This window comes from Bos indicus x Bos taurus, chromosome 26 (genome assembly GCF_003369695.1).
Source record: "Bos indicus x Bos taurus breed Angus x Brahman F1 hybrid chromosome 26, Bos_hybrid_MaternalHap_v2.0, whole genome shotgun sequence".
Classification (NCBI taxonomy): Eukaryota; Metazoa; Chordata; class Mammalia; order Artiodactyla; family Bovidae; genus Bos; species Bos indicus x Bos taurus.
This window is the reverse complement of record NC_040101.1, coordinates 20379241-20406892: the sequence shown is the minus strand read 5'-3', so window position 1 is coordinate 20406892 and position 27652 is coordinate 20379241. Positions and strand designations below refer to the sequence as shown.

Here is a 27652-nt window from a genome sequence, read left to right as displayed (position 1 = left end):
TTATTTATATATATATATATATATTTTTTTTATATATATATATATATACACACACATATGGTACTTATTCTTTGTTGTTTTTATGAGTATAAAACCTTGATTCATGCTATCTGGTTTGTTCAGCAGTATATTTGGTAAGTATGAGAAATTTGAAATTTGTGAAACATAGCGTAGTAGTATTTAGTTTAGCATATTTGAAATTTAGCAGCTCTGTTGTGTTTATAAGGAAATTATATTAAAAACTGAATACCTGTTTAAGTATTAATGACATCTTTATTAATGCCATGTGATTTGATACCAATGATGCATATTCACGTGGGTGAACATTGGCATAAAACAGTGAAAGGATACTGAAAGATCCTTTCTGAAGGATCCTTACTGAAGATCATAATATATTAGAGAATAGTCAGGAAAACTCTTCATTTGGTGATACTGAATTTATTTTTTTCCTTTTGTATGATAAGGTGTGGACAGATAAAGTAAATGTACTATCTTTTTGTGTTAAATAGATAGATGGAAACCTTAGGCATTGCTTTCTCTTTTAGACCAGTATATCATTCTTCCTGCCCACATCTCCTTTCACCATATTTAATCTTGAAAAAGACTCCTCACTGAACACCAAGTCACTCAAGAAGTCATATTTTCAGAGGGAAAACAATAAATAACCACTCTCTTACCCCATCCTCTTCCCTGCCTGGTTCCTTTGAGTTTCATGTTAGAGATGTGCTTTTGTAAAATTTTTTTTTTGCTTCAGTAAATTAGAGTAAACGTTATCAGGTTTTCATTTTGAATAATCTGTCACTTTAGTTCAGGTAATTCTGAACAATGAAGTTTTAAAGGGTTTTATTCTTCTAGAAAGGAAATGATTACTCTTTGAAACGAGAAATAAACTCCATCTTTGTCTCTTACTAGTAATACTATAGGACTTCCCCCATGGCTCAGTGGGTAAAGAATCTGCCTGCAATGCAGGAGACCTGGGTTGGATCCCTTGGTCGGGAATATCCCTTGGAGAAAGAAATGGCAACCCATTCCAGTATTCTTGTCTGAAAAATCCCTTTGATAGAGGAGCCTGGTGGGTCACAGTCCAGAGGGTCACAGAGAGTTGGACGTGACTAAGCACGCACTAGACATTCATTCAATATTTCTAGAACTTTTCCTTCAGTGAATTAAAAGACTAGTTTTAAAATTTCTTCTCTTTAAAGTTTCCTCCTATTCATTATTCTTTATAAAATAGCTAAGTTAGAGGGAATCTTTTTTAAAAAAAAATATTCATCCTATATTTTCTGTTCAGTGAAGTGCTAGATCATTTATATTGTACACAATTTTGAGTGGGTAAATTGTCTTAGAGAATGATCTGCTATGTTATACATGCTTTTTGAGAACCCAGATCATTTTTACCCATTTAAAAAACTCTCACAGCATTCAGATATATGAGAAATTAGAAATAGCAATTTTTTAACCCATATGACTCATTAACACTTATTGAAAACAAAATCAGTTTTCTACTGTTTATACTACAGTACTGCAGTTATATTTTATGTCAAGTAATATATAATAAATGTATATATGTGTATAATCAATATATAAAAAAATACTAAGAATCAGTTTTTTTAATTATCGAAGAGACCTTAGAGATTTTAATTCCCTATTATGTAATTTTCTGTAAATTTTTTTAGATAATAAATGGTAGGCTTTCAATAAATGTTGAAGGGCTTCCTTGGTGGCTCAGATGGTAGAGTCTACCTGCAGTGCAGGAGACTCAGTTTCGATCCCTGGGTCGGGAAGATACCCTGAAGAAGGGAATGGTTATCCCCTCCAGTATTCTTGCCTGGAGAATTCCATGGACAGAGGTCCCTGGCAGGCTACAGTCCATGGGGTTGCAAAGAGTTGGACATGACCGAGTGACCAATACTTTCAATAAATGTGGCTTGAAGTGAATTTAATGAAGCCCAACACTATTACCCAATTTTTAATATTAACTCAAATTGTAACCCTTAGTTCCTAAAATTCTTGAAATTCTCTCAGGACTGTCAGGGGTGCTGCAGTTGCTTTCATGGTCCAGGTAACATTATTTAATGATCTCATTTGACTGTTTTGTACAAGTGCTAATGAGTAACTTAGTTTGGCAGGCAAGAGAAATCAGGAAAGGGAATTCATAGTTGTTAATAAATAACTTTTTTTCACTGGAAATCAGCAAGAAACCTTACAGACCTAGAAATGAACTGTTAATTTAGTTGCTGCTGCTGCTAAGTCACGTCAGTCATGTCTGACTCTGTGCAGCCCCATAGACGGCAGCCCATCAGGCTCCTCCGTCCCTGGGATTCTCCAGGCAAGAATACTGGAGTGGGTTGCCATTTCCTTCTCCAGTGCATGAAAGTGAAAAGTGAAAGTGAAGTTGCTCAGTCGGGTCCAACTCTTCGCGACCCCATGGACTGTAGCCTACCAGGCTCCGCTGTCCATGGGATTTCCCAGGCAAGAGTACTGGAGTGGGGTGCCATTGTCAAATTGTCCGGTGTTTCACTAAAACAACAGAAACCTGGAAAAGTTGTTATTATTGCTAAAGGAGGAGATAACAGAGGGGAAAAACAGCATTTGAACCATCTTGGAAAGATCTGACTGAACCAGAGGATACATTTGACTTCCCACTCTGCTGTGGTGTAGGGAAGAGGGCAGTCTTTGTGCTCTAATGATAGCATGCTAGCCATTCAAAGAATACACACAGTGTTGTCTATGTTGCTTAGTTACAGAAGCACTTGCTTAGAAGAATTACTAAAGTTTTCTTTAGAGTAAAAGGGAGAATGAGGCCTATAATACAAATTTATACAAATAAAATAATGTGTATTCTGATATAAGTCCCTAAATCTGTTCAAGCTTGTGTAATAAAAATTTCCAGCCCTTGTTAATTGTGTTGTTTTGCATATGTATTTTAGTAAGATTTGATTTGGTTTTTATTGCTCTGAATGTTTGAAAAATGACCCTATAAGTTCAGGAACAAGAGTTAATTTAAAAATGTAAATGTCCTTTAGTTCAGTTCAGTCGCTCAGTCGTGTCCTTAATATGAGTCAAATGATAATATAGGGTAAGCCACAACTTATGAAATAAACCTAAATTATTTATTTCCTAATATTTGAGTGCCTGTTAGATACATTTTAATAGGGTCTTTTTGTATGTTGCTAGATTTAATTTACTAAATCTTGAAGATTTTTGCATCTGTACTCCTCATGGATATTATCTGTAATTTCCTTTTTTCCCTTTCTCATTTTTGTAATGGTTTGCTATCAGGGCAACTCTGGCTTCATACTGTGGAATGAGTTGGGAGGAGTTCCTCTTTTATGTTCTGGAGGAGTTTGTGTAGAATTAGTATTATGTTTTCAAATGATTCAGATGGTAAATAATCCAACTGCAATGCAGGAGACCCAGGTTTGATCCCTGGGTTGGAAAGATCCCCTGGAGAAGGAAATGGCTACCCACTCCAGTATTCTTGCCTGGAGAATCCCATGGACAGAGGAGCCTGGCAGGCTGTAGTCCATGGAGTTGCAAAGAGGCAGACATTACTGAGCGACAAACTTTTACTCCTTTGAAATGTTTAGAAGAATTTAAGAGTCTTGTAATCTGGGATGGTTTTCTTTGTAGAAAGGTTTTAAATGGCAAGTTAATGGAAAGTTATTTGGGTTTTTTGTTTCTTCTTAGTTGAATTTTGGTAGTTTTAAATCTGTCAGAGCGTTTGTCTTTTGATTTGTTAAATTTTTTGGCATTAAAGTTTTTGAATTAAAGTTCATTTAGTTCCTTATTATACTTTTGAAATTTGGAATATGTATTATTATGTCTCTCATTCATTCCTGATATTGCTTTTATTGGTATTTAAAAAAAAAACAAACTGCTTTTGATGTCTTTATTTTTTCTATTATATTCCCTTTTTTTGTTGTTGTTGTTTTCTATGCATAATTAATAGAGTTTTGCCAAGAAAATGCACTGGTCATAGCAAACACCCTCTTTCAACAACACGAGAGAAGACTCTACACATGGACATCACCAGATGGTCAACACCGAAATCAGATTGATTATGTTCTTTGCAGCCAAAGATGGAGAAGCTCTATACAGTCAACAAAAACAAGACTGGGAGCTGACTGTGGCTCAGATTATGAACTCCTTGTTACCAAATTCAGACTTAAATTGAAGAAAATAGGGAAAATCACTAGACCATTCAGATATGACCTAAATCAAATCCCTTATGATTATACAGTGGAAGTGAGAAATAGATTTAAGGGCCTAGATCTGATAGAGTGCTTGATGAACTATGGAATGAGGTTTGTGACATTGTACAGGAGACAGGGATCAAGACCATTCCCATGGAAAAGAAATGCAGAAAAGCAAAATGGCTGTCTGGGGAGGCCTTACAAATAGCTGTGAAAAGAAGAGAAGAGAAAAGCAAAGGAGAAAAGGAAAAATATAAACATCTGAATGCAGAGTTCCAAAGAATAGCAAGAAGAGAGAAGAAAGACTTCCTCAGTGATCAGTGCAAAGAAATAGAGGAAAACAATAGAATGGGAAAGACTAGAGATCTCTTCAAGAAAATTAGAGATACCAAGGGAACATTTCATGCAAAGCTGAGCTCGATAAAGGACAGAAATGGTATGGACCTATCAGAAGCAGAAGATATTAAGAAGAGGTGGCAAGAATACACAGAAGAACTGTACAAAAAAGATCTTCACAACCCAGATAATCACAATGATGTGATCACTCACCTAGAGCCAGACATCCTGGAATGTGAAGTCAAGTGGGCCTTAGGAAGCATCACTAGAAACAAAGCTGGTGGAGGTGATGGAATTCCAGTGGAACTATTTCAAATCCTGAAAGATAATGCTGTTAAAGTGCTGCACTCAATATGCCAGCAAATTTGGAAAACCCAGCAGTGGCCACAGGACTGGAAAAGGTCAATTTTCATTCCAATCCCAAAGAAACGCAATGCCAAAGAATGCTCAAACTACTGCACAATTGCACTCATCTCACATGCTAGTAAAGTAATGCTCAAAATTCTCCAAGCCAGGCTTCAGCAATACGTGAACCGTGAACTTCCTGATGTTTAAGCTGGTTTTGGAAAAGGCAGGTGAACCAGAGATCAAATTGCCAACGTCCGCTGGATCATGGAAAAAGCAAAGAGTTCCAGAAAAACATCTATTTCTGCTTTATTGACTATGCCAAAGCCTTTGACTGTGTGGATCACAATAAACTGTGGAAAATTCTGAAAGAGATGGGAATTCCAGACCACCTGATCTGCCTCTTGAGAAATCTGTATGTAGGTCAGGAAGCAACAGTTAGAACTGGACATGGAACAACAGACTGGTTCCAGATAGGAAAAGGAGTTCGTCAAGGCTGTATATTGTCACCCTGTTTATTTAACTTTTATGCAGAGTACATCATGAGAAATGCTGGACTGGAAGAAGCACAGGCTGGAATCAAGATTGGCGGGAGAAATATCAATAAGCTCAGATATGCAGATGACACCACCCTTATGGCAGAAAGTGAAGAGGAACTCAAAAGCCTCTTGATGAAAGTGAAAGTGGAGAGTGAAAAAGTTGGCTTAAAGCTCAACATTCAGAAAACAAAGATCATGGCATCTGGTCCCATCACTTCATGGGAAATAGATGGGGAAACAGTAGAAACAGTATCAGACTGTATTTTTGGGGGGCTCCAAAATCACTGCAGATGGTGACTGCGGCCATGCAATTAAAAGACGCTTACTCCTTGGAAGGAAAGTTATGACCAACCTAGACAGCATATTCAAAAGCAGAGACATTACTTTGCCAACAAAGGTCCATCTAGTCAAGGCTGTGGTTTTTCCTGTGGTCATGTATGGATGTGAGAGTTGGACAGTGAAGAAAGCTGAGCGCCAAAGAATTGATGCTTTTGAACTGTGGTGTTGGAGAAGACTCTTGAGAGAGTCCCCTGGACTGCAAGGAGATCCAACCAGTCCATTCTGAAGGAGATCAGCCCATCATTCTTTGGAGGGAATGATGCTGAAGCTGAAACTGAAGCTGAAACTCCAGTACTTTGGGCACCTCATGGGAAGAGCTGACTCATTGGAAAAGACTCTGAAGCTGGGAGGGATTGGGGGCAGGAGGAGAAGGGGATGCCAGAGGATGAGATGGCTGGATGGCATCACTGACTCAATGGACGTGAGTCTGAGTGAACTCTGGGTGTTTGCGATGGACAGGGAGGCCTAGCGTGCTGCGATTCATGGGGTCGCAAAGAGTTGGACACGACTGAGCGACTGAACTGAACTGACGCTTAATTATCTTGTTTCCTATTACTGTAGGTTTCATATGTCCTTTCTCTTAAATTGTTTGATTTCATTCCTTTCTTCCTTTCATTGTGTAAGTGTTGATAGCTGTGAACCTCCCCTCCAAGTGCTATTTTAGCAGCATCACATAAATTTTGATATGTTGTATTTTCCGTATTATTTAATTCTAAATATTTTCCAAATCACCTTTTGTTTATAAATTGTAGCTTTCGTTGGTAGATCTTCCCTGAAGCAATTATTACTATATTCTCTAAACTCCAGGAGTTGATGTTGGACAGGGAGGCCTGGCGTGCTGCGGTTCATGGGGTCACAAAGAGTCGGACACGAGTGAGCAACTGAACTGAATGATTTTTAAAAATTTCCCTTGTTTCTTTTATATTTATTAGTTGAAATTCTTCTATAAGGAAGAGCTGTCCTTTCTCCCCCATTTATTTATTCAGTTAATTATATCAGTCTGGACTCATTTATTCTGTGGGTTTCAATCCAAGATTATTCTTTACCGTTTTGTTGCTCAAATTATTCCAGCTTTGCTTACTGTGAACTCTATGTTAGTTGGTTCCTGTGCCTTTTGATGTGTCATCATCTTTTTTTATCTTTTAAAGAGACTAAAAATGCCCCCAAATTTTGATATTTGCTCATGTATTTATTCCTTCTAGTGCTTTTCATTCTTTGAGTAGATCTGAATCTCTATTTGGTATTTGCTTTTTGCCCAAAGAGCTTCTTTTAATGCATATTGTAGCCCAGGTCTCCTCTGATTGAATTTTTTATGCTTTCTATAGGTCTGAAAGCCTTTATTTTGTTTTCATTTTTAATGGTGGTTTTTCCTGTTACAAAATCCTAGTTTGGCATCTTTTCTTGTTTATTCATTATTTTTAAAATAGCTCTCCTTTCCCTATGTTTTTGTTTGTTTGTTTCTTGGCTTGCCTAGTTTCTGACAAGAGTTTTGCTGTTATATTTGTGTGTTTGTAAAGTATTTTCTTCTCTGTATAGTTTTAATATTTTTCTTTATTTCTGGTTTCCAACAATTTGTATATGGGCTTTACCATATGTAATTTGAGAATTACTTGTCTTATTTCATTCATACTGCTTTTGCCATCTCTCTTAATAGGTCTCCTAGTGGGAGATAGCCCTCCCGTTCATTCTACCATTGATTTTGTATAGACCCTCATATTATTTCATGTGAGCTAGTTACAGTAGTTTCCTAATAGACTATGCTTCCTAAGCTATCCATCCTTTCAAATCTATGAGTAAATAGTCATTTTAGAATAGCATTCTGATTATCATGCATTATTCAGAAGCTTTAAATTTTGTTTTATTATTTGATCAAAAAGATCCAGATTCCTTAGTTTGGTATTGAAGGTTCCAGGTGTCCTCTCTCATCTTGCCTTGTATCTTCCCTTGGTCTTGAAGATCCAAAAGAAAGACTCTTTAATGTTGAAATTTAATAAACGGGATCCTCTGTAGCCTTCCTCAAATCACATGTAGTCTCCTACTAATTTTTAATTTCATGAAAACAAGCATTTAGTGTACTGTAGTGTCTGTGTCTTTAGTGTCTAGTTTTATGTCTGGAAAAGAGAATGTGCACATAAGAATCTTGTCTGATTGACTGACTTAATGCTCTTGTAGTAATAGTTTATGAGCCTAAAACACAACAGAAAATAGTGTATTCACATGTTTGTATAATAATGTTTCTTTGTTACTGGTTAAACCCCACAAATTTCATTTTCTCAATAATGGTCAGGAATTTCTTATTTAAGCATTTTAATTATCAATACTTGCAGTCTCGAGAAGGGAGGGAAAACCTTTTTCCTCCAAAAATTGCCTGTCTGTTTGATGAATATTTTAACTGTCTGAATTCTGGAAATGAGGGGCAATGTGTCCCGCTGCTTTTTGCATCTGGCATACTACTACTGGAGAAGAGTGGAGAAATAGCTCCAGAAAGAATGAAGAGGCTGAGCCAAAGTGAAAACAAAACCCAGTTGTGTATGTGGCTGGTGATGAAGTAAAGTCTGATGCTGTAAAGAACAATATCGCATAGAAGTCTGGACTGTTAGGCCATGCTGCTGCTGCTGCTAAGTCGCTTCAGTCGTGTCCGACTTTGTGCGACCCCAGAGACGGCAGCCCACCAGGCTCCCCCGTCCCTGGGATTCTCCAGGCAAGAACACTGGAGTGGGTTGCCATTTCCTTCTCCATGCATGAATGAATCACAGTAAATTGGAAGTGGTCAAACAGGAGATGGCAAGAGTGAACACTGACATTTTAGGAATTAGTGAACTAAAATTGACTGGAATGGGCAAATTTAATTCAGATCATTATGTGTACTACTGTGGGCAAGAATCCCTTAGAAGAAGTGGAGTAGCCTTCATAGTCAGCAAGAGTCGTAAATGTAGTACTTGGGTACAGTCTCAAAGACAACAGAATGATCTCTGTTTGTTTCCAAGGCAAATCATTAAATATCATAGCAATCCAAGTCTATGCTCCAACCACTATGCTGAAGAAGGTGATACATGGGGTCTCAAGGAGTCGGACACGACTGAGCGACTGATCTGATCTGATCTGATCTGATGAAGACCTTCAAGACCTTCTAGAACTAAAACCTAAAAAAAAAAAAAAAAATGTCCTTTTCATCACTGGGGACTGGAATGCAAAAGTAGGAAGTCAAGAAGTAAAGAGATACCTGGAGTAACAGGCAAGTTTGGCTTTGGAGTACAAAATGAAGCAGGGCAAAGGCTAACAGAGTTTTGCCAAGAGAATGCACTGGTCATAGCAAACACCCTTTACCATCAACACAAGAGATGACTCTACACATGGACATCACCAGATGGTCAATACCAAAATCAGATGGATTATATTCTTTGCTGCTGAAGATGGAGAAGCTCCATACAGACAGCACAAAAAAAGACCACGAGCGGACTGTGGCTCAGATCATTAACTCCTTGCAAAAAACAGGCTTAAATTGAAGAAAGTAAGGAAAACCACCAGGCCATTCAGGTATGATGTAAATCAAATCCCTTATGATTATACAGTGGCAGTGACAAATAAATTCAAGGGATTAGATTTGATAGAGTGCCCGAAGAACTATGGACAGAGGTTTGTGACATAGTACAGGACACAGTGATCAAAACCATCCCCAAGAAGAGGAAATGCCAAAAGGCAAAATGGCTGTCTGAGGAGGCCTTACAAATAGCTGAGAAAGGAAGAGAAGCAAAAGGCAAGTGAAGAGGAAAGATATACCCATCTGAATGCAGAGTTCCAAAGAATAGCAAGGAGAGAAAAGAAAGCCTTCTTAAGTGAACAGTGCAAAGAAATAGAGGAAAACAAAAGAATGGGAAAGTCTAGAGATCTCATCAAGAAAATCAGAGATACTAAGGGAACATTTCATGCAAAGATGGGCACAATAAAGGATAAAAACAGTACAATGGCACCCCACTCCAGTCCTCTTGCCTGGAAAATCCCATGGACGGAGGAGCTTGGTAGGCTGCAGTCCATGGGGTCGCTAAGAGTTGGACACGACTGAGCAACTTCACTTTCACTCTTCACTTTCACGCATTGGAGAAGGAAATGGCAACCCACTCCAGTGTTCTTGCCTGGAGAATCCCAGGGACGGGGGAGCCTGATGGACTGCCTTCTATGGGGTCGCACAGAGTCGGACACAACTGAAGCGACTTAGCAGCAGCAGCAGCAGCATAGACCTAACAGAAGCAGAAGATATTAAGAGGTGGCAAGAATACACAGAAGAACTATACAAAAAAGATCTTCATGACGCCAGTAACCACTATGGTGTGATCACTCATCCTAAAGCCAGAAATCCTGGAGTGTGAAGTCAAGTGAGCCTTAGAAAGTATCACTATGAACAAAGCTAGTGGAGGTGATGGAATTCCAGTTGAGCTATGTGAAGTCCTAAAAGATGATGCTGTTAAAATGCTGCAATCAATATGCCAGCAAATTTGGAAAACTCAGCAGTGGCCACAAGACTGGAAAAGATCGGTTTTCATTCCAATCCCAAAGAAAGGCAATACCAAAGAATGTTCAAACTACTGCACAATTGCACTCATCTCACACAGTATAATGCTCAAAATTCTCTATGCTAGGCTTCAACAGTGCATGAACTGAGAGCTTATAGATGTTCAAGCTGGGTTTAGAAAAGGCAGAGGAATCGGAGATCAAATTACCAACATCTCCTGGATCATAGGAAAAGCAAAAGAATTCCAGAAAAACATCTACTTCTGCTTCATTGACTACACTAAAGCCTTTGACTATGTGGATCACAACAAACTGTGGAAAATTCTAAAAGAGATGGGAACACCAGACCACCTGACCTGCTTTCTGAGTAATCTGTATGCAGATCAAGAAGCAACAGTTAGAACTGGACATGGAACAACACACTGGTTTCAAATTGGGAAGGGAGTACATCAATACTGTATATTGTCACCCTGCTTATTTAACTTACATACAGAGTACATCATGTGAATGCAAGGCTGGTTGAAGCACAAGCTGTAATCAAGATTGCTGGGAGAAATATCAGTAACCTCAGATATGCAGAAGACACCACCCTTATGGCAGAAAATGAAGAGGAACTAAAGAGGCTCTTGATGAAAGTGAAAGAGGAAAGTGAAAAAGTTGGCTTAAAACTCAGCATTCAGAAAAGTAAGATCGTGGCATCTGGTCCCACCACTTCATGGCAAATAGATGGGGAAACAATGGAAACAGTGACAGACTTTATATTTTGCGGCTCCAAAGTCACTGCAGATGGTGACTGCAGCCATGAAATTAAAAGACGCTTGCTCCTTGAAAGAAAAGTTATGACCAATCTAGACAGCATATTAAAAAGCAGAGAGATTACTTTCCCAACAAAGGTCTGTATTTTCAAAGCTATGGTTTTTCCACTAGTCATGTATAGATGTGAGAGTTGGATGGTGTAGAAAGCTGAGCACCTAAGAATTGATGGTTTTGAACTATGGTGTTGGAGAAGACTCTTGAGAGTCCCTTGGACTGCAAGGAGATCAAACCAGTCCATCCTAAAGAAAATCAACCGTGAATATTCATTGGAAGGATAATACTGAAGCTGAAGCTATAGTACTCTGGCCACCCGATGCAAAGAACTGACTCATTGGAAAAGACCTTGATCCTGGGAAAGACTGAAGGCAGCAGGAGAAGGGGACAACAGAGGATGAGATGGTTGGATGGCATCACAGACTCGATGGACATGAGTTTGAGCAAGCTCCAGGAGTTGGTGATGGACAGGGAAGCCTGGAGTGCTTTAGTCCATGGAGTGGTAAAGAGTCGGACACGACTGAACTGAGTCAGAGCTATGGTTTTGCCAGTAGTCATGTATGGATGTGCGAGTTGGACCATAAAGAAGGCTGAGTACCGAAGAATCGATGCTTTCAAGTTGTGATGCTGGAGAAGATTTTTGAGAGTCCCTTGGAATGCAAGAAGTTCAACCTGTCAATCCTAAAGGAAATCAACCCTGAATATTCATTGGAAGGACTGATGCTGACATGAAGCTCCAATATTTTGGCCATCTGATGTGAAGAGCCAACTCATTGGTAAAAACCCTGATGCTGGGAAAGATCGAGGACAGGAGCAGAAGGGGTGAGAGAGGATGAGATGGTTGAATTGCATCATAGACGCAATGGACAGTTTGAACAAACTCTGGGAGATAGTGAAGGACAGGGAAGCCTGCATGCTCTAGTCCATGGGGTCATGAAGAGTCGGACACAACTGAACAACAGCAACAGAAACAGATTTACAGTTCTTCACTAAGCTATCATATTGGTATACATAGTTAGAAGTTATTATTTTTCACTACTGTATAATATTCCATAGTGTGAATATACCACAGTTTTATTTATTCTGTTGTTTTTGGCTGGACAATACCAAATACTTGTGCAAACTTCATTTATTACTGTTGGAATGCAAATGAGTATAGCCACTTTGGAAGACAGTGGCAGTTTCTTGCAAAGCTGAACACAGTCTTACCATAAAACCTATCAGTCATGCTTCTCTTTACCCAAATGAGTTAAACTTGCTGCTAAGTCACTGGCGTGTCTGACTCTATGCGACCCCATAGATGGCAGCCCACCAGGCTCCGCCATCCCTGGGATTCTCCAGGCAAGAATACTGAAGTGGGTTGCCATTGCCTTGTCCAACGCATGAAAGTGAAAAGTGAAAGTGAAGTTGCTCAGTCGTGCCCGACTCTTAGTGACCCCATGGACTGCAGCCTACCAGGCTCCTCCGTCCATGGGATTTTCCAGGCAAGAGTACTGGAGTGGGTTGCCATTGCCTTCTCTTATGTCCATGCAAAAAACTGTACAGAAAATATTTTTAGTTGTTCTATTCATAATTGCTAAAAATTCTATTCATAATTGCTAAAAATTGCTAAAATATTCCTTACAATGGAATATTGTTCCGTGGTAAAAAAGAAACGCATATTTCTAAATGAAAGAAATTAATCTGGAAAAGCTGTGTATCGTATGAATCTAACTATACAATATTCTGGAAAAGGCAAAAGTAAAAGGTCAGTAGTTGCCAGGGGCCCTAGTACAGGAGACTCAGATCAATGAGTAGTGAAACACTGAAGATTTTTAGATCAGTAAAACTTACATATGATACTGTAATCATGGGTACTGGCTATTACACATTTACCAAAATCTACAGAACTGGAAAACACAAATAGTGGATGGATGTCAGTGTAAAATATGGACTTTTAGTTAATAATGATAATGTATAAATGTTGGTTCATCAACTGTAATGCACAATGTTGGATGTTAGTAATAGTGGAAATTATGGGGAGGGTGGTATATAAGAACTCTGTACTTAATTTGCAGTTTTTCTGTAAACCTGAAATTGCTCCAACAAACAAAGAAAACACTACTCTTAATACCCACACCACTATTTTCTTAGTCAAAGTTGAAGTTGCTACCTTAGCCCACAAGACTCTAAATAAATCTGACTCCTGGCTACTTCATCTATCACTTTCTTCATTACTCATTATTCCAGCAACATTGGCTTTCTGTTGTGTTTTGAACTGCTTTCTTGCCTCAGAGTCTTTGTATTTGCTGTTCACTCAGCTTCCCCCAGATGTTTCCATTGTTTCTTTCCTCTTCCATTATTTAGCTGTGTATATTAAAATGCTACTCCATTGGGGTTATTTTCCTTTTCTGCTTACTGTCAATACCTCTGATCTCTGCTTCCCACCATCAGACTCTTTGACCTTGCTTTTTTTTCTTTTATAGCTTTTATACATCCTCAGTTCAGTTCAGTCATTCAGTCGTGTCCGACTCTTTGCAACCCCATGATCCACAGCACGCCAGGCCTCCCTGTTCATCACCAATTCCCGGAGTCCACCGAAACCCATGTCCATTGAGTCGGTGATGCCATCCAACCATCTCATCCTCTGCATCCCCTTCTCCTCCTGCCCTCAATCTTTCCCAGCATCAGGGTTTTTCCAATGAGTCAGCTCTTCGCATCAGGTGGCCAAAGTATTGGAGTTTCAGCTTCAACATCAGTCCTTCCAAAGAACACCCAGGACTGATCTCCTTTAGGATGGACTGGTTGGATCTCCTTGCAGCCCAAGGGACTCTCAAGAGTCTTCTCCAACACCACAGGTTCAAAAGCATCAATTCTTTGGTGCTCAGCCTTCTTCACAGTCCAACTCTCACATCCATACATGACCACTGGAAAAACCATAGCCTTGACTAGATGGACCTTTGTGGACAAAGTAATGTCTCTGCTTTTGAATATGCTGTCTAGGTTGGTCATAACTTCCAAGGAGTAATTTAATTTTACTTTTAATTTCATGGTTGCAGTCACCATCTGCAGTGATTTTGGAGTCCCCCAAAAATAAAGTCAGCCACTGTTTCTACTGTTTCCCCATCTATTTGCCATGAGGAGATGGGACCAGATGCCATGATCTTAGTTTTCTGAATGTTGAGCTTTAAGCCAACTTTTTCACTCTCCACTTTCAGTTTCATCAAGAGGCTTTTGAGGTCCTCTTCACTTTCTGCCATTAGGGTGGTGTCATCTGCATATCTGAGCTTATTGATATTTCTCCCGCCAATCTTGATTCCAGCTTGGGCTTCCTCCAGCCCAACGTTTCTCATGATGCACTCTACATATAAGTTAAATAAGTGGGGTGACAATATACAGCCTTGATGTACTCCTTTTCCTGTTTGGAACCAGTCTGTTGTTCCATATCCAGTTCTAACTGTTGCTTCCTGACCTACATACAGGCTTCTCAAGAGGCAGGTCAGGTGGTCTGGTGTTCCCATCTCTTTCAGAATTTTCCACAGTTTGTTGTGATCCACAGTCAAAGGCTTTGGCATAGTCAATAAAGCAGAAATAGATGTTTTTCTGGAACTCTCTTGCTCTTTTGATGATCCAGCGGATGTTGGCAATTTGATCTCTGGTTCCTCTCCCTTTTCTAAAACCAGCTTGAACATTTGGAAGTTCACGGTTCATGTATTGCTGAAGCCTAGCCTGGAGAATTTTGAGCATTACTTTACTAGTGTGTGAGATGAGTGCAATTGTGTGGTAGTTTGAGCATTCTTTGGCATTGCGTTTCTTTGGGATTGGAATGAAAATTGACCTTTTCCAGTCCTGTGGCCACTGCAGAGTTTTCCAAATTTGCTGACATATAGAGTGCAGCACTTTTACGGCATCATCTTTCGGGATTTGAAATAGCTCAACTGGAATCCCATCACCTCCACTAGCTTTGTTTGTAGTGATGCTTCCTAAGGCCCACTTGACTTCACATTCCAGGATGTCTGGCTCTAGCTGAGTGTGAGTGATCACACTATTGTGATTATCTGGGTCATGAAGATCTTTTTTGTACAGTTCTTCAGTGTATTCTTGCCACCTCTTCTTAGTATCTTCTGCTTCTGTTAGGTCCCTACCATTTCTGCCCTTTATTGAGCCCATCTTTGCATGAAATATTCCCTTGGTATCTCTGATGTTTTTGAAGAGATCTCTAGTCTTTCACATTCTGTTGTTCTCCTCTGTTTCTTTGCACTGATTGCTGAGGAAAGCTTTCTTATCTCTCCTTGCTATTCTTTGGAACTCTGCATTCAAATGGGTATATCTTTCCTTTTCTCCTTACAGCCTCACCTTGATTATATACTGTTTATTTTTCCTTATTAAAATACAAGTTCGCTGAGGGCAGCAAACTTTTTTCTTGCCTTCTCCCTCTTTTTCCCTATCGTGTCTTCAGTCCCTAGAATAGTGTCTAGCACACAGTAGGTGCTTAATAAACATGTGCAGGGTGGATCAATGAAGTCTATGTTCTCTCTGTAGGAAGTCAAACTTTAAAAATTTGCTTAGTAAGTATGGAATGTGAGTCATAAAATGCTTCATATTAATGGCTGGTGTCATCAATATGATCACATGGTGCATTCATTTTCACTAAAAGGTACATCTGCTCCACAGCCAGGAAACTTCTCTTTATGGTTTGAAAACTGCTCTTCATGTACAGTGTAGGAGAGACTGCTTATGTTTATGTCTTGAATCTGTCCCCCCCTTTCCTCTTTAGATTAAAAGATGTACAAAAACATCGAAAAATCACAAAATACAAATATGTGAAGTAGAAAAGAAAAACTACTCTTAAACCTAGCCAGAGACAAGTCACTGTTAAGATATTGATTATTGTTCTTTAGAACCATCTGAAATGAACTTATGTTTTTAAAGTAATATTTGGATCATACATAGTGAAATAAATGTTTAGAAGTACTAGATAATTGGACAAAGTATAGAAATAATAAATAGTGTGAAAGTATTTTATGAACTCGTTCAATATTTAATATCCTGTCTTTTCTGAATGGTAACACAGAGTCTTATCCTGGCACAGTATTGACTAGTGCAGAGTTTATCATATATTCAGAATTGTCAGATGTTTCTGACTATTTGGATATGAAGAAAAAAAGCTTGAGCAGTTATGAGCATTGCTCTAAAGAAGACAGATCTAAACTTCTTTTTTCCCCGCACTAAAAATGTTTTGTACATTTAATAGGACATTTTGGATTAGTTTTGAAAATATTTTAGATTTTCCTGGAAGCTATCTTTTATTAATTATAAACGCCCCTGAAGTTTTTTAGATCTTTTTCATTGGACTGAAGAAAATTCAGTTCCTAAGAGAAAATGTTTTTCATGTCTTAAAATATATACATGGGTTTTGGGGAAAATCTAAAAATCAGTTTCAAATTCCGCAATATGTATAATTTACTCATGAGTTTATTGTAGTTCAAGGACTGACAGATCAAACTTAAAAATCAGGTTATTTTTGTGTGCTGATACTGTTAAAAAATTAAATCACATTTCCTGAGTTTTAAGCATTTTCAAAACCATAATTACTAGATTGTGAGAAAGAAAGATTAGTAGATGACACTCTCCTTAATGTATCAGTGTTAACATGATTTCCTGATGTTGTAGAATGTTGTATTGTTAGAGGATGATTTTCTGGAGAGCATATAGGCTCAAAATAATTCAGTTATATAGATGGTGATTTACATAAATCAAAAAGGATTTAACTTAATTTGAATCAAAGTAATTATATTCTGCATTTTTAAAACACTTATTTTTTAGTTTAATGTTAGATAGTAATATGTAAGTTCCTGTCCTAAGATACTGGTAATTCATCTGTTTCTGTGTTCATGGGTATCAAACTGGTGTCCTGAATACTGTAAAAAAAAAAAAGTCCACAGATATGTTTGATAACGCAGTGTTTTGTTCTATTTTAACCTAAAAATTAGTTGTTAGTATTTGAACATTAGATTTTATATGAAAATATAAATTTCTAGGTTTTTTTTGAAAAGTGTGAGGATTGGACAGTATTTGAGCTTTCTCATCCCAACATTGCAGTGATAACCTGGGGCAGTTTTGGCAATGTTAAACAACAAAGGACATTTGTTAATGTCTAGATGATTGTCATGACTTGGTGGGGAGGTGCTCTTGGCATCTTTTGGCTAAAAAGACCAGGCATGCTGCTTATGCACAGAACACCTTTCTACAGCAAAGAATTATCTGGTCTAAAATATTTCAGTATTGAGTTTGAGGAGTCCTGTAATATAGCAGTAATTGAGCTGAGTTGAATCATATCAGTTTCATATAGGCTATAGTTAGCCATAGTCTCCTCTCAACTTGCTTTATTTATGTGCTGGGACTCTTATATACTTCAATTTGTGCATCTTCCTTTAAAGTAGTGGGAGTTACTTTCCTAGGAATTGAAACAACTTTGAGTATTATTAGAACAGTTGTGGCAAATACACAAAACATTTGTTACTTCTGGCATGAAGAGTATTAGCATCCAAATTTTATTTTCCCCAGTTATCATTTATTCTTTCAGTTAACATAGTGCTGTGTGCTAGATACTACACAATATGCGGAGGAGATAAACAGCTGCTTACACTTTGAGGCTTTTATTAGAGAATTGTTCTGTTTATCATTATGTAATACTTTGTGTATCTCTGATAATTTTCCTTGTTTTGAAGTTGGCTTTGTCTGAAATCTGTGTAAATATTTCAGCTTTCTTTTGATTAACATTAACATTGTATTTCTCCATCCCTTTATTCTTAATCCACCTGTGTCTGTAAAGTAGGTTTTTAAAAGACTGTACTATTTAGTGGGGTTGGGGGCAGGGTCTTATTTCTTAAGTTCCTTCTGATAGTCTCTGTCTTCTTGCATTCACTTTCATATTTAAAGTATTTATTGATTTAGTTGGATTGATATCAACCATATTTGGAACTGTTTTCTATAACTTGTTCTCTATTTTTTATTTTTTTTGGTCTTACATCATTTTTCTGCATTATCTGGGTTTAACTGAGCATTTTGTATTATTTCATTATTTCTCTCCTTAGCATATCATTTATACTTGTATTACTTTTTTTTTTTCGCTTGTATGTATGTTTGTGATTGCCCTGGAGTTTGTGGCATAAATTTACAGCTAATTTAAGTCCACCTTCAAATAACACTATACCACTCAGTGTGGTAGCTTATAACAGAATATTCCCAGTTCTTCTCTCCTGTCCCTTATAACACTGCTGTCATTCATTTCATTTACCCTTAATCTATAGTTACCCAGTATATTGCTGCTCTTCATACTTTTAACAAACTGTTATCTGTTAGATCAATTAAGAGTTTAAGAATATAAAAGATTTTATCTTATTCCTTCTCTATTGTTCTTTTCTCCATGTAGAGCTAAGTTTCTGACTTACATCATTTTCCTTCATTCTGAAGAACTTGTTAATTTTAATATTTCTTTACAGACAGGTCTACTGGTGACAGATTCCCTCATTTCTGTTCATCTGAGAAGGTCTTTATTTCTCCTTTACTTTGAAGGATAATTTCATTGGGTACAAACTTTTAGGTTGGTGATTTTTTTTCCCTCAACACTTTGTAAGTATTCTATTCCATTCTTTTCTTGCCTGCATCATTACTGAAGAGAAGTCCAATGTATTTACCTTGTTCCTATATAGGTAAAGTTTTTTCCCCACCTCTGTCTTCCTTCAAAATTTTATCTTTGATTTTCTGTATATGATTTTGAATATGGTATGCAGGGTGAGAATAGGAGGGGACTTTTATCTTCACTCTGAGAACCTGTGGTGGGGCTCCTGGAGGTAAAGCACAAGGATTCCAATTTTTCCATATCCTTGCCAACATTTGTTTTGTTTTGTTGTTTGCTTTTGTTTACAGCCATCTTCAGGGGTATAAAGTAGTATCTCATCTAATTGATTTGCATTTTTTAATGATTAGTGATGTTGAGCAGCTTTCATGTGTTTATTGTTTATTTGCATATCTTTGGAAAAATATTCAGTTTCTTTACACACTTTTAAATTGGTTTTTTTGGTTGCTGTTGAATTGGGCTGTTAATCCCTTCCCAGATATATAATTTGTCAATATTTACCCCTATTCTATGGGTTGCCTTTTCATTCTCTTGATAGTGTCCTTTATACAAATAAGTTTTCAATTTTGAAATCCAGTTAATCTGTTTTTTCTTAGTTGCTTAGGATGTGTCAGAAATATGCCCTACACCCATTTTTTAGTTTTATGCACTTTTACTTATCTTACTTGCTCAGTATTTCCAACTTCAGTTCAGTTAAGTTCAGTCACTCAGTCGTGTCCAACTCTTTGTGACCCCATGAATTGCAGCATGCCAGGCCTCCCTGTCCATCACCAACTCCCGGAGTTCACTCAGACTCACGTCCATCGAGTCAGTGATGCCATCCAGCCATCTCATTCTCTGTCCTCTCCTTCTCTTTCCCCCAATCCCTCCCAGCATCAGAGTCTTTTCCAATGGATCAACTCTTCACATGAGGTGGCCAAAGTACTGGAGTTTCAGCTTTAGCATCATTCCCTCCAAAGAAATCCCAGGGCTGATCTCCTTCAGAATGGACTGGTTGGTTCTCCTTGCAGTCCAAGGGACTCTCAAGAGTCTTCTCCAACACCACAGTTCAAAAGCATCAATTCTTCGGCGCTCAGCCTTCTTCACAGTCCAACTCTCACATCCATACATGACCACAGGAAAAACCATAGCCTTGACTAGACGAACCTTTGTTGGCAAAGTAATGTCTCTGCTTTTGAACATGCTATCTAGGTTGGTCATAACTTTCCTTCCAAGGAGTAAGTGTCTTTTAATTTCCAACTTCGCCCCTCCCCCCAAAAAAGGAAAAATCATGAGAGAGCCGATCGAGCTTTTATAAATAAGTTTTTGAAGACAGAAAAACACTAAGAATAATCTAAATTGCCAGTACTGTCCTTTCAAACAGAATGAGGAGAAAAATACCTTATTTTGTATCCTTTTGGAGTAATATTAAATTGAGAAGCAGTTTTTGATTTCTAACTCTTACTTTACATTTTGAGGTAAGGTGACCCTCAAGATCTATCTGATATTATTGTGTTGAATTTGATTTAAAAATTAGTAAGCTCTTTTTGAAGTATAGAATATACAAATGTAAATGTGGTTAAATTGGTTAATTAAAAATATATAATATTGGTTGATAATGATTTACAGTCAACATGTTAATGTTATCAATATCATTTTCTTTTTTTCTTTAGGTATAATTGACATAAAACCATATATTAGCTTCAGGTGTACAACATAGTTCAGTATTTGTAAGATGTCATTTTCAAATAAGAGTTTCAGATTTTGTTTAACTTTTATTTTGTGAGAAAAAGTATAGTTATGATATAAAATGTTTTATCTCCCAGAAATTCTTACATTTTTATGTTGATCAATTTACAGGTGAATTATGTAACCTCATTACGCTGGATGTAGCTCACAATCAACTTGAACACCTTCCAAAGGAGATTGGAAACTGCACACAGATAACCAACCTTGACTTGCAGCACAATGAATTGTTAGACCTCCCAGATACTATTGGTATGAAAAGAGAAAGAAGATACTGTTAATCATTTATAACTACTTGGACATTAAAATCTATTTCAATAATAAAGTTAAAAGATTAAAATTCAGCATTGTTGAAGTGGTAAAACTTCTAAAAGATAGTATTTTAAAATAATTTTTTATTTCCATTTCTAGGAAAGGAAAGTAAGTTTTAGGAAATGAGCTCAGTTAAATTGTAAAGAAGGTAGAATATTGAGTAACGTCTATATGTTCTATAACTCTGTGCTTAAATTGCAGAATGGGTGCATTCTCTGTTTTTGCTTATTTCAGAAATATTGCATGCTCTTGTATAGGGTGTGGTCCCTTCTGTGCTAAAGTAGACCACACTGAAAAAATAAGATCATTGCTGTTTAGTTTTTAAAACATGGCAAGTACATTTTAAAATTTGCTCATCTGTAATATCGAGGGATTAAAAGAAAAGATGTCTCAAAATGCATAATGTGTTTTGAAGACATAGTCAAACTACAGAAAGTTGATGTGTTCCATATTTATAAATTCTTGTTTATATTTCTGAATGCCCCAAAATTTATACAAACAATAGAGGGAATTTAAAAATTTTTGGATGCTTTTAGTTATCACTGTGGTATGAGGAAACTATTAGGTTTATTTTAAAAAATTACTCTGTACTTAGTTTATATAATTTTAGTAATGAATATTTATAAGGTTCTATTACTAAATTGCATGAGGCCTATGATGTTATCTTTCTCCAGAAGAATTTTTATTTGCTTCTCTCAGGTACCTAGAGTAACTAACCACTTTAATCCATCCGTGTTCTAAGGGTTGTGATTTTTCTGGTCCTCTCAAGTGATTCAGAGGCAAACTGCAGAGTAATTGGAGGGCCGTTTTAATTCTGATTGACCCCTCATACTAGGGTGCAGCCCTGTAGGGTCCTAGTTGATGCTGATTACTAGACTCCTCACCCTTGGCAGGCTCTAGATTTTGACTCTTGGCAAAACATGCCTTCGCCTTTCAGTTACATCTTCTGTTTGGGAGAGCGCTCTTAGGACAAAAATCTCCCGTGCTTTGCTTGTTTCTGGGTTCCCAGCTGGTTTCCAGCCTGGTTACTGCTAGTCATTATCATATTCGTTTTCTGATTTTTGTTTTAGAAGTGTTCTTAGTTTTCTGCAATGGGAGGGTTTGCTTGAATTACCTTGAATTACTTTCTGCTTCATTACTTGAAGCAGAAACAATTGTAGCAGAATTTTTTTTAATGTTACAGTAGACTGTCTCTGGTAACGTAACAACTATTCACAGAAAAGTTAATCTGAGACTTCTTCAGATTATAATAGCTAGCCATTAGAACCTGTATCTTTCTGATTCTTGTCCCCTAGAGTCTAGAACAAAAAGACAGAAAAACACAAAATAAATGAAAAAAGTCATGGGAGACAGGACTAGAAGTTCTAGAAAGAGAATAGAGGTAAGACAATGAAGCTGTAAAATATAATTTAATACTGTTTCCCTGAATTTGACAAAAACCCAGATAATAAGATTGAAATTTCTTACCAAGATGAAATAATGAAAAAAGATACATTCTGGTAGGAGTTTTAAAAATTAAGTTTGCTAATTTTTAATAAACGATATGGGCTTCTCTGGTGACTCAGCAGTAAAGAATCTGCCTGCCAGTGTAGGAGACCCAGGTTTGATCCTTGGGTTGGGAAGATCCCCTGGAGAAGGAAGTGGCAACCTACTCCAGTGTTCTTACATGGGAAGTCCCATGGACAGGGAAGCCTGGAGAACTGCAGTCCATGGGGCTGCAAAAGAGTTGATCACTACTTAGCAAATAAACAATAATAAGAATAAACAATATGTTCATGTGTAATGTTATAAAACCTTTGTCTAGTTTCAGTTTCAGAGTAATGCTGACTATATATAGTAAGTTGGGAAGTTTTCCCTACTCTTCAATTTTTGGAAAAATTTGTATAAATTGGCATATTTCTTATTTGATAAAGTTCATTGATACAGCCACCTAGTCAGAACTTTTGTTTGTTGGAATGTTTTTTAAAAACAATTTCAGTTTTTTTGATAGACATAGAGCTATTTAGGTTATCAGTTTCTTCTTGAGAAAACTTGATCATTATTTGTGTCTTTCATAGAATGTGTTCATTCCATTTACGTTGTCACATTTAATGGGGATAAAATTGTTCATAACATTTGCTTATTATTTCAGTGTCTATGGAATCTGTGGTAATGCCATTTTTCTCTCTTCTGGTATTGGCAATTTATATCTTCTCTCTTTTCCTAATCAGTCTGGCTAAAGGTTTATTAATTTTATCAGTTCATTGATTGTCTCAAAGTATTGATTTTACTCTATTTTTCCCTTGGTTTTTATTTCATTGATTTCTACTTTGACCTTTCTCATTCCTGTTTGTCTGCTTACTTTGATTTTATTTGCCCCTTTTCTAGTTTCTTATAGTGGAAGATTGAGATTATTGATTTAAGACCTTTCTTCTCTTCTCAGAGAGTCAGTTCAGTTCATTTCAGTCGCTCAGTCATGTCCGACTCTTTGAGACCCCATGGACTGCACCACGGCAGGCCTCCCTGTCCATCACCAACTCCCGGAGTTTACTCAGATTCATGTCCATTGAGTCAGTGATGCCATCCAATCATCTCATCCTCTGTTGTCCCCTTCTCCTCTCATCCTCAATCTTTCCCAGCCATTTAGTGCTATAAAATTTCCTCTTACATACCACTGACAACATCCCACAAATTGACATGTTGTGTTTTATTTTTTGTTTTGTCCAAAATGCTTTCTAATCTGCCCTTTTGTTTTCTATGATCTATATGTTACTGAAAAGTTTGTTATTTAGTTCCCAACATCTAACAATTTCCCAGGGGTCTTTCTGTTACTGATTTCTAATTTCATTGTGGTTGAGAACATACCTTGTGTGACTTGAATCATTTAAATATATTGAGACTTATTTTATGGCTCAGTGTATGGTCTATCTTGATAAGTATTCCATGTGCAATTGAATATGTATTCTATTTTTGTTGAGTAGAGTAATGTGGATGAGGCAGTCAGTGAATTGATTGTGCTGCTAGCCCTTTTTGGTCATTTTTTCCTCCCAATTTTTATTAGTTATATTGTTAGGACATGCAACATTTATGGTATATCTTGTTAAGCCAGTCTCTAGTTTAGTCTTAATTGTTCACTAACAGTGCTTGCTGCTATAAAATTAAAGGCCATAGTTGTTCAAGTTATTTCTTGGTTGGTTAAAGTCAGTCTTACAGTAATTTTCTCTGAAATCGTTCGTAAACAGTGAAAGTGAAGTCGCTCAGTCCTGTCTGACTCTTTGTAACCCCATGGACTGTAGCCTACCAGGCTCCTCCATCCATGGGATTTTCCAGGCAAGAGTACTGGAGTGGGTTGCCATTTCCTTCTCCAGGGGATCTTCCGGACCCAGGTATTAAACCAGGGTCTCCCACATTGTAGGCAGACGCTTTACCATCTGAGCCACCAGGGAAGACTTATTAGCAGTAGTTTTTGTATGTTTGTAAGCTCTATATTTAAAGAACTCTTTGATGGATATAAAAATCATTGGGTTCAACTTCCTTTCCTTGAACATCTCAGGAGACCTAAAAGGTAGCTCTTTTGTCTTCTAGAACTGAATATGCAACAGTATGAGGCTGGTCTAATTGTTTTTTTCTCATTATAATGACTTAATGTTTGTCTCTGGCCACCCAAAGGGTTATTTCTTTATTTCTAAAGTTCAAGAACTCTATTATATTTCTAAGTGTTAATCTTTCAGGTTCCCATTTCCTTGGGATACTCTGAACCAGTTCAGTAATACAGGTTTAATTTTTACTTCAGTATAAATCACCTATTGACGTGTTTACTTTGTTGTATGTTCTTATGTTGAAATACGTAAGTTTGCTGATTTTAAATAAGAAACTGATTTTGATAGTAAAGGAGAAAAGAAAGAATAATGCATTTTAACATGATCACTTTTCAGTGAATGACACATAAAAGCACTTTAAAAAGAGACTTCTTTTATAAACATAAAGGCTTCTCAGTCTTAGAAAAGTAAAGGTTGTTTACTCTAGCAAATCAGGTCAACTGAAATTAAAGATGGTTGAAATGTTATAAAGTTACGGCCTTATCCATCTCATTGACGCTTAATTATTGTGTATTTCCTAAGATACTATATGTGCAGATACTTTATTGTTCCTTGAGCATATCAGGCAAGTTCTAGCCTCAGGGTCTTTGTACTTCTCAGTTTCTCGGCTTAGAACTTTTTTTCCTAAATATACACATAATTTCCTCTACTCTTTCAACTAATCAAATGGATATATAGCGTTCTATAAAGGGCATGGTTATCAATTAGTCCTGTTCTTCAGTTCAGTTGCTCAGTTGTGTCTGACACTTTGCAACCCCATGGACTGCAGCGTGCCAGGCTTCCCTTTCCATTATGAACTCCCAAAGCTTGCTCAAACTCATGTCCATTGAGTCGGTGATGGCATCCAACCATCTCATCCTCTGTCGTCCCCTTTTCCTCCTGCCTTCAGTCTTTCCCAGCATCAGGTGGCCAAAGTATTGGGGTTCCAGCTTCATCATCAGTCTTTCCAATGAATATTCAGGACTGATTTCCTTTAGGATGGACTAGTTTGATCTCCTTGCTGTCCAAGTGACTCTGAAGAGTCTTCTCCAACTTAGCATTTGTGAAATGACTCAGGAAATGTGCATCAGATACTATTATCTGGGTACTTCGGCAGAGGATTTGAGGGAGGGGTCTGTTCCAGAAAGGCCCTGTAGAGTCCTGTTCTTACTCTCAAATATTCTAACAGTATTTCATTATTTAATATTTTATGCATGTATTGGTTTCCCTATCTTCCTCAATAACAATTGGCGGCGGAGGGGTGCAGTTATAAAGTACTAAAATAGTGTTGGCAAATAGAGAAAGCATAAGTCGTAGAGGATGATAAAGCAATCCAGTTATTAAGACTAGGGTCCTTTGGATTCACTTCCTCTGACAGAGGATAGCGTCTCCATGTATTCTTTCTCCTGGCTTTCTTAATTTTGCATTTCTATCTGAAGTAATTCTTCTGTATTTCAAGTGTGCTTGTTAATATGAAAACATTTGACTTCATTATTAATCTTGGGTAATTGACATGTTATCTCAGAAAAACACAAGTGCCTGACTTCTAACACACTCTACATGGTCAGATTACAAATATGTATTGGAAATCAATAAGAACTGAAACATAAATGATAATAAAAATTTATATATCTCATTTATAAATTTTTATAGTAAATATAAATAGGCTTTGATAGTTGTCAGCAAACTAAATACAGCTGTTATCCCAAGTAATAGCAAAGTGAGTTAAGTATTGTGTGTTGAAAGTTTTTATAATATTATAGTCATTTATCATATACTGTGTTTATTAAGATAGTTCTTTGCCTTTCTCCATCCCTCTTATCCCCCATGGTTTGATTGTATTGCAGAAGGTTGAGATTTGATGAGAAATCTGAACATGCAGGTCTTGATCTGTTACAAATCTCAACAGTCATAATTCACCTTTGAGATTCTCTCTCTCATCTATTGGAGAAGAGCAATTCACCCCAAACCATCAGTGACAAACTTAGCTGGAGTATAATTCTGATACTTTGCTTTTTTTTTCCCCCTGGTTTACTAGTTGAAAAGTATAACTTAAAATGAAAAACAAAAAACCCAACACCTGTCTTGGAGAGTTGATGCTAGTCCCATAGGAGTTGCCCTGTCTCTTTTCCCTGGACCAAAGAAACTTGCACTGAATTCACAATTGAAAATCAAATCTTTTATCACCTTACAGTTACTTTTCCAAAAATCGTTTTTAATTATTTGCCTTTTTTTTTCCTCACAAGTATATCCAGATATTTTTAACTCTTTTTTGCTTGAGATATAAATACTCCTAGAGCAGTTATCACTCTTTGGCAATAAGCAATGCCATTTACTTCCAGGCTGAGCAGTGCCAAGATCACTGACAACTCACACTGTAGAGAAGAGGCAGAAGGAACTGGGGAGATTGGCACAGCTGATTGCGGTTAAGTGAAAGAGTGCTCAAAAACATATTTAGAGTCTTGAAGCCTCAGATATGCAGATGACACCACCCTTATGGCAGAAAGTGAAGAGGAACTAAAAAGCCTCTTGATGAAAGTGAAAGAGGAGAGTGAAAAAGTTGGCTTAAAGCTCAACATTCAGAAAACGAAGATCATGGCATCTGGTCCCATCACTTCATGGGAAATAGATGGGGAAACAGTGTCAGACTGTATTTTGGGGGGCTCCAAAATCACTGCAGATGGTGACTGCAGCCATGCAATTAAAAGACGCTTACTCCTTGGAAGGAAAGTTATGACCAACCTAATAGCATATTCAAAAGCAGAGACATTACATTGCCTATAAAGGTCTGTCTAGTCAAGGCTATGGTTTTTCCAGTAGTCATGTATGGATGTGAGAGTTGGACAGTGAAGAAAGCTGAGTGCCGAAGAATTGATGCTTTTAAACTGTGGTGTTGGAGAAGACGCTTGAGAGTCCCTTGGACAGCAAGAAGATCCAACCAGTCCATTCTAAAGGAGATCGGTCCTGGTGTTCTTGGAAGGAGTGATGCTAAAGCTGAAACTCCAGTACTTTGACCTCATGTGAAGAGTTGACTCCTTGGAAAAGACTCTGATGTTGGGAGGGATTGGGGGCAGGAGGAGAAGGGGACGACAGAGGATGAGATGGTTGGATGCCATCACTGACTCGATGGGCGTGAGTCTGAGTGAACTCCGGGAGTGTGTGATGGACAGGGAGGCCTGGCGTGCTGCAATTCATGGGGTCGCAAAGAGTCGGACACAACTGAGCAACTGAACTGAATTGAACTGAAAGCCTTCTGAGGTCTCCAGTGGTTTTATGAAATCAGGGAGAGGGGGATCTGAAATAGGAAAAATTTTTTATTTTCTGTTTCTTTTCAAAGTGAGAGAAATATACAAGAAGACTTTG

General features: G+C 37.5%; 1 protein-coding gene across 3 annotated transcripts in view; it reads left to right on the top strand.

The window, feature by feature from the left end:
• The window catches only part of SHOC2 (SHOC2, leucine rich repeat scaffold protein), an 88697-nt gene that overhangs the window by 37857 nt on the left and 23188 nt on the right, over positions 1-27652 (top strand). For all 3 annotated transcript variants that reach the window (XM_027528781.1, XM_027528782.1, XM_027528783.1), the window contains exon 3: positions 20535-20672. In XM_027528781.1, coding sequence (XP_027384582.1) covers positions 20535-20672 — 138 coding nt within the window. The remainder of the gene's footprint in view (positions 1-20534; positions 20673-27652) is intronic.